Consider the following 16,747-nt stretch of genomic DNA (forward strand, 5'->3'; position numbering starts at 1 on the left):
AGGATGTAGATGTAGTGCTTCATAGAAGGCTTGAGTAACCAACTTTAATTTGTGTGATTTTAAAACATGAGTTAAATCTAATAAAATGGTTGGGAAACATTTTTCAGTTTTTACTATGATGCCGTGCACCCCATCTTCGCCCTCATAGTCTCACCCCTGGGTCCTCACCCCTCTGTAAATTAACACACACACACCCTAATTTCAGTTCCTGGGGAAAATACTGCACCCCTGTATGGGAGGAGTTTGAAGTTGACGATCTGTAACAAATTTCTCTTCCCCTTTGATCACGTGAGCTTCTTGGGGCTAATATTGTCTCTTAGAGTTAAACTGAGAGTTTTCCAAATGCTTAATGTAGTTGGTGAAGTTACAGCTCAAAAAAGGTACTAGACTGATAGCAGTGAAAACAGAAGTCCTCCTAGGAAAAAACTAGCTTTGGTGTGGACCAGGGGGAATGGGCGCCCGAGGATCCTTTTACAGAGAGAAACATATACGGAAAGAAGAGGAGGCCAAAAGGTGTAGGGAGAAAATTTGGTTATGTTTTTAAGTCATTCATTTAAAGGTGCATAATTAGGCTGTAGCAGAAGAAATTTCAGAAATAAAACCCTCCCCTGCCCTCACCCCACTCAACACAAGCTGCTAGGACAGATGTCTAAAAAGTACAAAAGTGATCAGTTTGTGGTATTGCTTTGTTTTCTGCAAATCACTGGATGGGGATTTTTCATTCTGCCAGTTCCCTACGTTGGAAATCTGTTTTTATAAATGATGACCTCCTTTCCAGGTAATTAGATTCTTCAGTTGCCTTATGAGCAAGCTTATCATAACTGTTGTCTGTTGTAGTAAAAATGGTGCACTCGTTTTTCAGAAGCTTTGAAAGGTCGCTTAGCATTTGCCTTAATAAACACAGTTTGTAATAAAGTATTGTGGTCAGTTCTTGTACATGAAACCATTTACAAGTGTTCCCATGAATGTGTCTTTTCTGTTTATGAGTATTATCCTATTCATGGTTTTGATGTTGAAACTACTCTGATTTTTTGAAAAGAGGCTTTCTCAACTGTGCATGGAAAATTATGTAATTCAGTACATGAGAGAAATGTTGTATTCCTCCTACCCAATTGCTCTGTATATTTAGCATTCACATTACCATCTGTCAATGGTGATGGAGGATAGCAAATAAGAGTTTGCAATGAGCAGGTCCCCAGATCATTGTCAGTTTGAGATTTGCCACAGATGAATTTTTATTCTGATATATGTGGTTTAATGAGACTTGCTTGATTGTTCCGTGTGTGAGCAATATTCAAGGTCAATGAATTTGCCTCAGTGAAAGGTTTTGAATTTTAAAGGTTGAACAGATCGGTGTTCTAGGCTGTAAACATTTTTGAGCTGTATCAATCTGTGTAGAATACGATAAAAATGAAGAAGCATGTAACTTTCCTACACATAAGAAGTTGTCTTTCACATGTCAGATGCTCTCCTCATCTTTTATGTAATGTCTCTGCCTGCCTCCATTTTAAAATGATTTTTAGTCACCGTTTGGACAGTACCAAGATCCATTCACCTACCATTTGCAGTATTAGGTATTGCCCAAACAGCTCACAAGAGCAATTTATAGTACTAGCAAGAGGCAGGTAGGAAAGCCCCCATAAATATATGAAAGATGAGTACAGTGTCTGAAATGTGAACTATGAGGATATATGGTATATAAGATATGCTGTCCTTTTCCTAAATGCCTCACTACCAATGTTTGAAAATCTATTTGAAACGACCTATTATAGTAAATCAGAGTGACTTTTCTCTGATCTAGCCACCACTTGCCTTTTGGAATAGATTCATGAAGAAACCTGTTAATTAACTGTTTCAGACTTTCACTTATCCACATACAATGAGACTCTCAAACAGTTACACTACAGAAAATCAGACCAATCTTCAGCAATGAGTTAGTATGGATTTTTAAGCACTTTCAGTTTGAATATAGATTATTCATCAAGTAAATAGACATGACATGAAAAAAGCTGGAGCTGGGGGGACACTAATTACTTACTCTTGGGATTCAGGTTATTACACAGTGTGACATTTCCTAGTGTGATTTTAATCTAGGTTTATTCAAAGTGAATGGAAGGAAAATATATGATTTTGTGAATAACCTCTGCTTTCTTTATTGCATGATTTTTTTTAAATTGACAAGTTTTATCTATAAAACATTTATATATATATAAATATAAAAGATACTTTAAAATCAGTTAGGCACCTTTTGAGTGAAATTGGAGTAGAGGCATTTTGAAGTGAAGGTAAACTCAGTGAGAATTCAAGCTGCTGCATTTTTGATTATTGGGAGTAAATGGATAGAAACATCATCTTCCCCAAGCAAATAATGGGTTACTATAGTTGATCCTAGAAATGAGTCATTAAACTACATTTCTCAGTTGTTCCTTTGAAGCAGTGATCTGTTTTAGGAAGGAATTAAAGTGGATTTCTCCAAAATACATTACCAGGAAGTTAATAGAATTCAACAGCTTGCTTCGTTCAATCAATAAGAATTTCCTAAACATGTCACAATGTTGAATGTCATGGGGGCAGTCAAAATAGGATCAATACTTCTATGTGTTTTGGGGACAGAATTAAACAAATCCATGTAGCAGTGACAATTGAGGATGTATTAATCAAAGTATAATGGATCAGTGCTAGGTACTGCAGGTTTCCTGTGTCCACAGTTCTCTCAAGCAGTGTGTGCTTGGATAGGGGATTTGACCTTTACAGGATTATTCTGATAGATGTGTAGCTTCCTCGACTTCAGACAAACAAATCACAAAGTTTCATCCCAAGGCTCTTCCTGATCATAATTTTTCTTGTTTCTCTAGCTTTCTATTAAATGAGAAGTGAAGATGCTATAAACAGTGGACTGTAGAGAGTAGATATAGAATGGAAAGCTGTCTGTGAACAAGACTACCATTGTTTACATATGCCCAGTGGCTTCCAATCATTTTATAGACATAGGTAAGGAATCTGTCATGTTTCATAGACAATGGCGAAAGAAATTGTCTAGTATTATATATCACATCTGCAAAGATTTGACCTTTCACAGAAAATATTTTCTCAGATCACTTTCAGTGCAGAATGTTATTTCACCTGATTTATACCCTTAGGTTGTATAGGAACTTCTTAGAAGCTTCTATAAATTCAGCATATATCTACTTGTGCAGCTGTGTCACTGAACAACTTGAGCTTCCCTCAAGATCAAGCCTTAATGCCTCAGTCAGCATAGAGGCAAAATTTGTAAAGTTGCTAGAGAGTTGTTTTAGTAAAACCCACAAGAATTTGAATTATTTATTGCATTTAACCCACAGTACAACTGATTAAAACGTGTTATGTTACACATAATCAGAATTAGAAAGTATTTAGTTTTTTATGGATGCATTTGTTTGAATCAAGGCATGGTACAGAACCATTTCTTTCTGTTGCAAGGACTAATTTTGCCTCATGTGCGCACAGACTCCCACTGAAGTCATTTGGAATGTAGGACTGAATTATAACATTTTCTGGTGACAAACAAGTTTATTGTTCCTTTTTTACAAGGCACAACATCAAGGACTACAGTGCACAGAGACAGGAAACCAGTTTTGAAGGAATCTAGAAGGATTGAATTGGATTAGCTGTTCTCTAGAGACCTGAGTTCAAATCATAATATAAATGGAAATATGTTCTGTGGTTGCATCATAGTCTTATAGACTTGCCTACATCACAGAACTGTCTGAAAAGTCTGTCTTGTCTTGTCTGGTCTCTTTACCTAGGACTAGATTACCAGGGGTGTGTCTGGTCAGGATTAAACTGCATTAGCAGAACTGTCTGTATGGTAGTTTACACAGTTGCTAACCATACTGTGTCTGGTTTTAGCTAGTAGTATTTATTCTCCCTCAATTTCATGAGCACCATATTGTCTCACATTTTTAACTCTTCAGGGACTGAAAATGACTCCTCCCTTCTTTTAATAAGAATTTAAGCATAAAATTGCACATACTGCTGTTGTCAGTACTAGTAAAAATTCCACTAAAAGCTTGCCTGTCACAGTGTAACAGACTATAACCCAACCCAGATTTTAATGTTCTGTAATTGAACACCTTACAGCACCTTCCTACTGGGCAAGGATATGCATTCTGATATTGTTTTTCCAAGGAGCCTGGAGCCTAAGAGCAGCTATCAGAAATTTAATGATATGCTACTGTAACAAAGATGAATTCCAAGGTAGACAGAAGTAAATTAAAGTATGTGCTGCTGCTGTTACTGTTGCCAGATTGTCATGTGCATCCAGCTTCCGGCAAGGTCAATGAAACCTTGACTGTGCTAAAAGTATGACAGAATATTAGCCCTCTGAAATACCCTTTCATGCAACAGTAAGGTGCTGACAAAGTTTCAGGAGGCTTTTGTTAAACCCTCTTGGGTTTAAATTATATATATAGTAGAAGAACCTGCAGATCTGATCTAACTTATTTTGCAACATAATTCAGCCTTATTTCTCATTATTTTTAAAATATCTCTTCTCTTTTCATTGCTGCACTCTTGACTCATCTTACTTCTGTTGCTATCATGCACTCCTCTAGCTAAAATGGTAGTTGAAAATTGCCTTTTGAGCTGAAACTCTTCAGCTGGTGGTTGTTATGGGAGCATGCAGTTGGCTTAGTACTTTCCTATGCTTAAAAGGCAAACGCTGAGCTTCCATCAATTTCAAGACCTGTGTTCTGTAGAAACTTAACACCATTTCTGATTTGTAGGCTCCCAAATGGTAACACAAAGATTTATTGTTTTGCCACTGAGGAAGCCAGTTATTTCCCTCCTCCCCCCAGCTTAATAAAAAACGAAATGCTGCTGTTTTAGCAGAGCTTGGAAAAACATTATTTGTCCTATTCAGTTCAATGAAGCATGAAGATATTTTTTTGCTCAAATGACGGTATTTTAAATGTTTTTGCAGTGAGTAGGAAATGTGATTTAATGAAATCAAAAGAATTTGAGAAATAAAGATTCTAGAATTGACTTTTTAGGAAAAACAGCCCTAAAATCTTTTTATAGTTTTCCATGGGAAATCATGTTTTTCACAGTTAAATATTATTCTGTTCTATATGGGGTTCTTATACCATGCTCATCACCCATAACTGAGTGCCTTCCAGTCATACGTTGAGCAATGTCTGTCACATATTTTGTTCTCATCATGTCCCCAGAGGGAGAAGCGTGTACAGAAGAGTGATTTGTGTTGGTAGGGTGTGGGTTTTTCTTTATAAATATGTCTATTGCTATGTGTGTGTTAGAGAAGGCAAGGTCAAAGACATGCACCTTACACTTGGAGTAGAAGAGGTGAAATTTGTGAATATCTTTAATTCCTGTGGATTTCATTCCATCCTCTTGGAGCACTATGATAGTCTGTACTCCTATGTTCATCCCTTTTTATAGGACTATGATCAAACTTGTACAAAGTATGCCTTTTAAGCTATCATTTGAAAACTCGTAATTTGCTGATCATTATTGTCCTGTTAAAATATGTGTGCTAACATTGTATGCAAAGTTATAATAAGGTTCTACTGTATTATATTACTAAAACATGTTCCAAGTCTGGAGAGCAGTCACAAATAAGTTCCCCAGAGACAAAAGTCTAGCCAACACCTCAGCCAGGTATCAACAAAACCAAATGGACCATCACCTGGTTAACTGGCCAGTCTTTGGCAGGGAAGAGTATGTGGGCAAAAATCTACATCTTGGCAAAGAAATAACTGGGGAATTCCCATCAACACAGACTTTGTCTCTGAATCTCAGATGGAGATGATTCTCAAAGAAGAGAAAGAACTATAAGAAGGGAGAAGAGATGCCCCAAATTATCTCTCCCTTTCTCTCTACTCATGGTATCGACAACACCTTAAAAACAAGAGAAGCAGCATAGGTTTGGGGGAGGGATCCCAAATGAAAGAAATTCTGCCAGTAAAACTGTTGAAACGTGGTGAGAGAGACTTTGGTTTGAATTCACATAGCTTGTTAAGTTAGGCATTAGCTGCATTTTACTTTTATTTTCTTGTAACCAATTCTGACTTTTATGCCTCACTACTTGTAATCACTTAAAATCTTTCTTTTGTAGTTAATCAACTTATTTTAATGTTTTATCTAAACCAGTGCGTTTGGATTGAAGTTTTTGGAAAACTCCATTTGGGATAACAGTATTTGTGCACCTCATTTCCTATTAATAAAATGACAGACTTTACATGAACTTTTATTGTCCAGGAGAGAGTGAGACAGTACAAGATATGCATTTCTGGGGGAAAGTCAGGGACTGAGATTTGCTGATGTTATTCTGCAGTGTAATTCAAAAGTGGCTGGCTATAGCACTCCTACAATATACTGGGAATAACTTGCATGCTGGAGGCTGTATGAGAGCAGACCAGGAGTGGTGGCTCTCACAGCGAAGCAATGTAGAAGGCACACGAGGTTGGAGGATTGAGGGGACACAGCTGTTCATCAGTCCAGACTGTATCCTGGGTAATGTCACAGCCACCTCCAGAGAAAGTTCTGTCTCTCCTGCACAGATGAGTTTTACACTTATTGTTGAGAGTTCCATTATGCCAGAGAGCATAGCTGTTGATCACAGTCTTTGTCCCAGAGCTTTAGACAGTCTTTTAGATACCCAGGGCCAAGGATCTGGAGTGCTTGGAAGATGAGGCCCAAGACCTTGATATGTATTTAAAATTCTGTGGGAGGCCAGCATAGAGAGCAGAGACAGGGTTGATGTGTTCACAGGAGCCTGTGTTGCGCTTTAGCATTCTGTACTAGTTGGAGTTTCCTAAGTTCTGCCGGCTTCATGCCAAGTAATATTGCATTGCTGTAGTCCAGGCAAGAGGTGATGAAAGCAAGAATAACTGAGACCAGGTCTTCATCGTTCAGGATGGGATGGAGTCTCCTAGCCAACTGGAGATGGCAATAGGCGTGCACAGCACATTTAATTAGGGTGTGCACCCAGGGAATTTTTAATTAGGGTGTGCACCCAGGGGAAAACTCAATTTCACCAGCAGGCCACATTTGAATTACCCGCCGGCAGAATTCTCGCAGCGTTCTAGTCTCCGCCGCAAAACCTCACAGCTCTTTTTTTTCGGTGGCAGCTTATTGTGTCCGCCGAGAAATCACGCACCCTCCACTCTTTCGGTGGCACAGCGAGATGGCACTGCAGGAAACACAGAAAAGGTACATGAGCTGGATAAAAAAGGTGCACGAGACGAATCCGGCCCGCGGGCCATATCTTTGGCACACCCGGCACACCCCGTGCACACGCCTATGGAGATGGCTGAAAATGTTACTCATGGATGCTGAGAGAGCTCAGCTCAGTTAGGGATCCAAGCGTACTCCTACAGACTGAATTGATCAACTGTGAGTGCGTACCTTCAAACAAAGCAGACTGCACAGTGGCTGCATTTTCTTCAAAATGCTTTCCTCTGCCCACCAGCATCATTTCTCTTGTTCAGTTTCAGCCAGGTATGTGGTGAAGGATGGGTAGAGCTGTGTGTCATCTGCATATTGCTGGCACTTGAGTCTATGTTATCTGACCAGTTCACTTAGTGGTTGCATGTAGATGTTTTAAAGGACCAGAGAGAGAGAGAGTTGATCCTTGTGGAATCCCACAAGTGAGGGTTCTAGTGATGGAGGTGCAGTTTCCCATCACTACTTGTTTGATGCATCCCTCCAGGAAGGCCTCAATCCATTTTAGTGCAATACCTTCACTCACCTTAATCAGGGCCCTGGGTTTTCTCGTATTCTGCACCCATGGGATTGGATGTTGAATCCCCACCCTATGACTTAAAATTGTGCTTGAGAAATTTTTTTGCTTGTTTTTAACACTTGCAGACCCTGTCTTGAGGGTAAAAAAAAGTGGTTTTCAATCATGTTACTTCAGTCAAGTTAGCTTAATATATTTGGAAAGCCTTCTTCTTATTCCTGAAGATGCAAGCTAACATGTTTGAAGTTGTTAGCTGGCTTTTTTGAATAGTAGGTTCTAACACAGCTGGTTAGGACACCTTCAAACAAGTAATTTCCCTCTAGCCTCAAAGCCTCAATCATGTTTAAATATAGGTGTTGCTAAACCTTTTTCAATTGTATGCACAGGGTCTTATTGCCTCCCACTCCCCAACAGCTGGAGATTAGTTTGCTTTACATCAGAAAAGTTCCAGCTCATGGTTTGTAGAGAAGAAAATTACTTATTTTGTAATCAGTTGGCTTAGGATATCCAGCTGTTGAAGTTGGGGAATTTCCCTGGAAATATGAACTGTAGACCTAGAAGCAGATACAAAGAAACTACATGATAGAGACATGAATAACAGAGAACAGAAGGATGTTGGCAGTGACTGTCCAGCAACTCACTGTTTTCAGTATGTTACCATTCTGAAGACTGTGCAGGGGAAAGAGGCAGTAGATATGGGTGATGGTAGCAGATCACCTATACTGACCAGAGATTTGACATATGTAACATTTGCATTTGGCTCAAGTTTAAGGCATTTCTTTTTTCTTGTACTGATGTAAAAATTGTATCAATTGAAAACATGCTAGATTTTCACTGGCTAGTTGCAAACGGAGACTGGTTTTTGGCTGGGAGTAAGGGAGCTTTGATAGTGGATCTTCATGTCACAAAGAACTCTAAAGCCTCAGCAGAAGTCCCCATAAATGTACTGTCACTGCCAGGGACTGCTTTTGAGGTAGGGCTTGAAGAACTGCTGAGGACGAATAGGGTTGAACTCTGGATAAAAAGCTACATCAATCACATTTCACATTAGTATTAACCTCTTCTTCCAGTAGTTATATTCTCAGCCACTAATTTCTGAATGTAAAATACATTTACCTGGCTTCCTTCTCTGGTAAACAAGATTGATTGATTGATTACTAAGGATTAGAACAAAATTTTAACTTATGCTCTTTTTTTTTTTATATTTAGTGTGTCAAAGAACCTCATCACTGGGTTTTCTGCTTGGTTTTGGTCAATTAAGATGCTTTGTCTCTTGATGCATTAAATGGCATATTCAGATTTACTGCAGGTGCTTAGTTGTCACATTAAAATAATTTTTTAGTCTGGTCACAGTTGTACTCAGTTTTTAAAACCTATAGAGATTATCTCTCAGACTTCATTATTTAATTTAGTTTATGTCTACCATAGATGTAATATGTAAAGGCTGCATGATCTGTATGAGTTTCTTATTCTTTAAGAAAACTGTATTGTACATAAGAGAGTGCATGGAATTTTTTCAACAATGTTTCAATTTCTATTTTAGGCTGCCCTTCAGATTTTGTTTTTAGGTCACCCTATATGTTGTCTTCCATGTGTTCATGTCCTTGCTTGTTTAAATAACTAAGTGGTGTCTGTCTGCCTATCTTGGCTTATAAAGTTAAAAAACAGTCTAAATTCTATCCTGTTAAGAATAACACCTCAGCCTGACAGTGGTTTCTTAACAAATATTTGGAAATATAAATCACAATGTTTTCCTGTACCTTTCAAAAAATGTACCCAGTTTAAGGTAAAATGCTGAAGTATTATGTAATCTTCAAATTATAATGACATACACTGAAATGGCATATCTCAATTTGGTCAGTTTTGAAGGGATTGTACAATCATCTTGATAAGAATTATGCATTTACTGTATAATGGTTGAATGTTGTAATGAGGGTTTTCTGGCCAAAATTCAGTTATTTTGTCTTCTTTTTTAGAATTGTCCCTATAGGGATAATGCAAAAATATCTATAGAAAACATATACTATTTTCCAAGGAGGAATTAAATGTAAATTCCTGAACTTGACACCAATATAGGAAGAGACCAATTACTTTACGGTGTAGCTTTTGGACTTCCAGTGCTATGAGAAATTACTATAGCATTTAATATGTTGTACTCATACAGTGAGTTCTTTTACATTTTGTTCAATAATTTCTTTCATTCTGCACAGCCTAGTTCGCAGAAAAATTGGATGCAACTTCAGTGATATTTTAAGATGTAATTTAATCATCTTAGGAACTTAGGGATACTAAATATAAACCTGGGAAGTGTGTATGTGCAGAACTAAAGAGGTAACTTCTGGTCAGTCTCAGGCCAGATGGATTTTATTTTTTCTTCTTTTTTTGATACTGGCAGTGAAGCCCAAGCACTGAGCAATGGCCTTTGCCCCATCTTTCCTTTCAGCTGTGTTAGTATGAAAGGAGCAAAAAAATACATGCCAAGAGAGGAGAAGGATTTTCTGTTTGAGTGAGTGTGGCTTAAAAGGTGCCAGCACTGAAGAACAGAAAGCTAGCCTGTATTTCTCCACAGAAGAGAGTACCAGAGCAGCCTTCCCCCACACTGACTCCCCAGAGTATCTCATCCTTCATCTGAAGGAATCGCCTCTAATAGTAAGAGGGTAACTGAGACTCTCTGCTGACACCAGTGATAAGAGTACCTATTAGTTTTAATATTGATAGTGATTTTAGTGATGTGGACACAAATTCAGTCATTACAGACTGCCAGTTAAATTTTAGCTCAAAGCCCCCTAATTTTGTACAACCATGCCACCTTGTGTTAATTTGTTTCTTTCTGGCTTTGATTGGACATACTGAAGTATTCTTTTATTTTTTTTTACTTTCTATTGTATAGTGTTTCTGGATGCTATTAATCAGCTACAACTACCGTCCCTCCCAGAGCTGAGTGCATTTCAGCAGTGGGAAAAGTGATTGCTTTGTGAAATTTGAAGTTTAAGTTCATATAACATAGTACTTTAAGTTCATATAATACACTAATTACTCATTGTTGTGTGACATAATATTTTAAATCTATATAGAAATAGCAAATTTAGCTGTTACTGTAAATGACTGCTCAAGCATGGGTAATGGTAACTGAAATACCAAAACTTAATTTTACATCATAAACTTCCTGCTGATGAATATAAATATGCCTCAACTAGAGATTAATTTAGTCTCGTCAATAGATCTCTGATTCACTACAGTTCTCTAGTGGGTATAGTCCTTCCATCAATGAATGTGTTTAACTCCCAGTTACACTAAGTGTTGTTATAGCTAATTCCAACTTTATTGTATTCAGACTACACTTTGTGTAAGATGTATCATTTAAATATAGTGTTTTCTGGCTCTTATTGTGGCTGAGTCAAAGCAGGTCCATGGTTAAGGTTGAGATTTGCCATTATTTATTTATTTATATATTTATTGATCTATTGTTTCTATTACATTAGCACCAAAGAGCCCCAGCCATGAATCAATATCACATTGTATTAGGTACTGTACACACACAAACAAAAAGATGGTCCAGGAACTAAATCTATATATATAGAGATGATATAGGCCACTCTGTTTTGGAAGGAGCTTGCCAAATTATGAGATTTAGAAATCCACATTAACAGAGTGTGGCTGTGTGTCACCCTCTAGTGGCTAAAGCACATACAGAGATTTATGATAGCTGCTGCAATCATGCTGGTAAGACCCAGTTCTGTAGTTCAGTTAGCAGAGGCTCACACTTTTGCTCTCAAAGGTCCCAGGTTCACTCCCTGCATATTACTCAAATAGTAGAGGTAAAAGACTGTTATAAGCTAATCCATGTTTGGTGGCCCTTATAGGTAGTTAGTTTTGGTCCCAATTCCAGCTCTGATGGGTATCTCTACACAGCAAAGAAAAGCCTGTGCCTGGCCCTTGCCAGTTGGGCTCACGGGGCTTGGGCTGCAGGGATGTTTCATTGCTGTGTACGTTTCCGGGCTTGAGCTGGAGTCCGAACTCTGGGACCCTCCGACTTCACTGGGTCCGAGAGCCCAGGCTCCAGCCTGAGCCAGAAAGTCTACACAGTAATGAAAGAGCCCCGTACGTGGAGTTGTCCGGCATGGGCCAGCCGTAGGTTTTTCTTTGCTGTGTAGACATACCCTGTGTCTCAAACTCTCTGCTATGCTTTGCACAAGATTGTAAGTTATTTGGATCAGAGACTCTGTCTTACTATGTATATAGTGCCTAGAACCATGGAATCCTGATCTCAGTTGAATTCTATATCAAATGCTATGGCAGCAGAGGCCAAAAATCACATTAGTCGCAATAAATCTGTGAAAGTTAGCAACAGTATAGTGCTGACTTTCACATTGGGGTTGGCAGAGAGAGCTTAAAATCAGAAGATAGACCAAAAACTATGATTTAATATATAATATTAAAAACACCATGATTTTTAGGGATCTGACTCATGGTTCTGGCACTTTTCGGGGATGGCAGTGCCAAGTATGAATGTTATCTTAACTAATTTCCTTCTTTTTTGTTTAACTGTTTGTGGTATGAAGAAATATATGGAGGAACCTTAATTCTTAAATTTTAAAAGATTTTGTGTGGTGGGGAGGGGGATGGAATATAGGGGGAATATAGATAGGGCTGTCCAGAAAAAGTATGAACTAAGAGCTAATTGAGGCATTTTCTTCTTTTCTGTATAGTCAGCAGCAGAATATGTGAAGTCCCGCTTGCCTGAAGTCCTGAAACAACATCTTCAAGACTATGAGAAAGACAAAGAGAATAGTGTATTGTCTTACCAAACCATCCTGGAACAGCAAATTCTGTCAATTGACCAAGAAATGCTGGAAAAATTGACTGTATCCTATGATGAAGCAGGTATATTCACATTTCTTTTTATGTTGCAACTAATGGAAAAAATGAATCAGCTTTCCTTCTGTCTTTCTTGAAATTATTTTAAGCTGCTAGTGGTTGTGTTGGAAAATTTAAACTTTGGCCTCAAAGTTATGAAGTGACTCAATAACACATTTCTTCTGCTAAAATTAAGAAAATGCCCCAATCCAAGGGTTGAATACTAAATAGCTGGAAAAACAGCTATTTTGCTAAGGATGGTTTTGTCTTTTTTAACGTACTGTTGTTGATTGATCTATTCTTACTTTTGTAACGTAGCTCCAAATTTTGCTACCTAGTAGCGAAGATTGTAGCCTGGGGGACCTACCTTCTGGAACCCTAATGTTAGCTAGAGAGAGGGGCCTACCCTCTGGAACCCTAACCCTACCAGGGGAGCCTTAACCTGTGGTAACCTAATCCTAGTCTAGGAAACTCTAAACTCTGGAGCCCTAACCCTAGCTCCGGGAGCCCCTACCCTCTGGAACCTTAGCGCAGAATTAGGACCATAGTGTGCATTTTTTGTGTATATTACAATCCTAAACCTATCCTCTGGAGCCGTACTCTCTGGATCTCTAATCCTAGTCCAGGGTGCATTGACGCTGTTTCAGGGAGCCCTAGTCTCTGGAACCCTAACCATATTCCGGTGAGCCATAACCTCTGGAACTTTAACCTCCACCCGGAGAGTCAGGCCCTCTGGAACCCTAATCCTAGTCCAGGAAATTGAGGGATAGGCCCTGAGGATATTATCTGAGTTTAGGAATGTTTTATATCCAGACCTCTTATCTCCCGGTTTTTCTTATCAAAACCATCTATGATCTTTTTTGTAAACTATCAAAAAAATCTTATTTAATTATGCTTGTTTTAACAGTTATTAACTGACATAGTTAGTCTGACATCGTTAATGATGCTACTTGCAAGCAAGGAATCAAACAAAATGCTATTGAAATAGTTGGGGCTGTCAATGTACATATGTACTTAAATGCAAATATTTTAGAATACACTGACTCTACAGTTGACTCTACAAGGATGGACCATTGCACCTGTGCAGAGCCCCACTCATATCATTGGGAATCTGCCAGGACATAAGGGTCTGTCCATAACGATATAATGGCAGAATTAGGACCATAGTGTGCATTTTTTGTGTATATTACAATTTGGTGTTGCACATTTTGTGGGGATCGGTTTTATTCAACATGTGTGTTTCCATATGTGTGTGTGTTAAAAATATACCATATATTTCTACAAACCCAAATGTATGTTGATGGCATTAATAGTAAATAATACATTATGTAAAAATAGCTTAACCTCAATAACTATTTATAGCTTGCATAATACTAATCAAGAATGTTTATGCAAAGCAATTTAAATGCTAAACAAAATACATTAATGAAAACTGCTTTTACAGATGCTACTAAATGCAGTCAGTCACTGAAGAAATAGCAAACTTCTTGATCATATTTATCCTCCATCTTCATTTCAGTGAGGAAATTAATAGTTTGCACCCTGTTTCACACAGGGTTGTGTGCTACAATTTTTAATAACTGGTTTAAAAAAAAGAAGAAGAAGAAGAAGCAGCACTGATACAGAAGATTCACACACAAATATCCTTCCTTGGATGCAGTAATTTTCCTTCCTTTATGAACAAAGCTATTTAATGTGTATTCTATAGTGTTACTTTTGTATCAAGTCAGTAAGCATATATTGCTTACGCTTTTCAATTTTTTTAGCTGTCTTAGTTTAGATGGACATGATTGGGGAAAATAATTAGAAATTTTCTTTTAATTCTGTGACTTCTTGAATGTTTGACCATTGCTAGTGTAGTGTAGGAGGTGTAATTAGTACATGAATTATGAATAAAATGTGCGTGTCTTCTTAGATCAGGCTGCAGTAGGAATTTGGAGATATTCACATGTTCAGCATTAATCAATAGCTGGTCACAGTTTTAGAGTTCTATTATTCATATGCTTTTTATTCAGTTACCCTGTTTCTGCTGACTTAAATCCCTTTGTTCCCCTCTACCAGAGAGTATTATGTATTTCCACATAAATAACTTTATGCCCATCATGACAGGTCCACCTAAACTGATTTGTTGTTGTTTCTTATATAGCCTAGGAGAGTAGACAGATGAAGCAATAGAACCACAAGCTTCAGGTGGTCTAGCTGCCCAAAAACCTCTGAAATAAATGTTTTGTCACATAGTTAGTGGTGAGGAAGTTCTAGCACGTGGTAATGCAGAAGAAACTTTTAGAGAAAACACATTAAAATAACCCCAGAAGTGGAGTCAAACATAGAAATGCCATTGAGGAAGGACTCTTCATAGTGTGACACACAATTCTTAATGAGCAGCTTCCTGAACTATCACCGTGATTCCTATATTGTTTTTCTCTCAGGACTCTTCCACTATAGGTCTTCTGTCTACAGTATTTATATGGTTTCTGTTACCATACTATCTGAGCAACACACATACACAACACCCCTGTAAGATAGTGTCTATTATTCCCCATTTTACAGATAGTGTCTCTGTCCTTAAGTGATTTCTGCAAAGTCACACAGGAATGTTGTGGCAGATACCCAGTCAAGCACTCTAGCTCCCTGGACCATCTTTCCTTTCAATGTCTAGTCCTCTATCCTCTCACAAAAAGAATAGCTAGGAAGAAGTTGCTGCATCTATCAACAGCATCTGCAGAATTAGACTAAAAGATAATAGAAAATGTGAAGAACATAGTCCTGACTTTCTAACTGTAGATCTTCTTAGAATCATTTCTAAACCCCTCTCTCCCATTTGTTAGAGGATACCCTTAACCGTAACCTAGAATAGAGACCTGAAATCTTGAATCCCAACTCGGGGGAGGAGGAGAAATTAATCTTTTAATTCTATCCTTCTTGTAGAAAGATTAGCATAAATGCTAACTGTAGGGATTGAAACACTTTTCCCCCCTGAATTTAAATCTAGGCCTTACACTGTAAAGTCCAATTTTTGGCAGGTGTCAACCAATGCATCTTCTCATTTTGCAGAGCCCATTGTTTGCTCATATGAGCAAAGTAGGGTGTAGTTGGTGCAAATGAATGCCAGGTGCATTGGTCGAGGCATTGTGAAAATGTCATACAACATTTTTGGTAAATTATAGAAACTTTGATTATATCACAGTAAGAAATTTGAATGACTTAGTTTTTCTAGTTTTTCCGTCACCATCCATCATTTGTTATTCCAGATATTTGTAAATTCTTTTTTGCATGCACATCAGTGTATGGGGACATAATTTACTGGAAAATATGTTGACTCCAGATAGGCAAGTCCACAGTTGATTTTGACCCAGTAATTATCACTACTTGAATAATCTCCTAAAAATTACCATTATCCGAGGTTCTCTTCATTAAATCAATTTTGGAAAACCAAATACTGTAGTGACATTCGTATTATTTTTCTTACAACTTTGTACTTACGTTTTAGTGGTCAGAAATATTTACTTTATCTGCTTTGTTTATACTCTTACCCATCATTTCAGCCTGATTCTGTTTAACTACTTTGGTCTCAGAAACTCTAGTTACAATACCATTTGCAGATTATACATACTGTGTACTAAAAAGACATATAGGTTCTTGAAGGTCAAAATACTTAACATGATCAGCAAAGAATTTTTTAAAAATTGGGCCTTTAATTCTGCTTGTGCTTTACCTTAAAAATATCAAGAAGGCCGAGTTTGGTGGTCTTTGATTTCTCTGAAGGAGCTTGGATATCTCAGGATGTGTATTATGAAGTCTTGATAGGGACTTCCAGTCTCCAAAATGTTAATTTTGTTGAAATTAAACAGTTTAGAACCAAAAAAAAAAAAAACCCCAAAAAACCCCACAGGTAGCAATCCCACAGTCATATTTTTAGTCACTTTAATTCATAGAGGTTAGTTAGGAAGAAAAAAGTAGTTGAGAAACCTGACAATTCTTGTTGGATGCATGAAAAGAAAAACAATGTTTTCCTTATTGAAAAATACATGTTTGTTCAATGGAAATGTAGAACAAAATCACTCAATTCACATATTGGAGGATTTAAATGTTGAAGTGAAGCAATTATGAAGAGTGACTATATACATAACTAAGTTAGAAAAATCTCTCACT

At 37.7% G+C, this 16,747-nt stretch overlaps 1 protein-coding gene across 1 annotated transcript in view; it reads left to right on the plus strand.

Annotated features, from left to right (window-relative positions):
• The window catches only part of PPM1L (protein phosphatase, Mg2+/Mn2+ dependent 1L), a 171,523-nt gene that overhangs the window by 96,970 nt on the left and 57,806 nt on the right, over nt 1-16,747 (plus strand). The window contains exon 2 of the mRNA XM_067543622.1: nt 12,448-12,622. Within this exon, the coding sequence (XP_067399723.1) occupies nt 12,448-12,622 (175 nt within the window). The remainder of the gene's footprint in view (nt 1-12,447; nt 12,623-16,747) is intronic.

The sequence above is a fragment of the Emydura macquarii genome, unplaced genomic scaffold, assembly GCF_026122565.2.
Source record: "Emydura macquarii macquarii isolate MOO-44397 ecotype Brisbane River unplaced genomic scaffold, CSIRO-AGI_Emac_v2 contig_18, whole genome shotgun sequence".
Lineage (NCBI taxonomy): Eukaryota > Metazoa > Chordata > Testudines > Chelidae > Emydura > Emydura macquarii.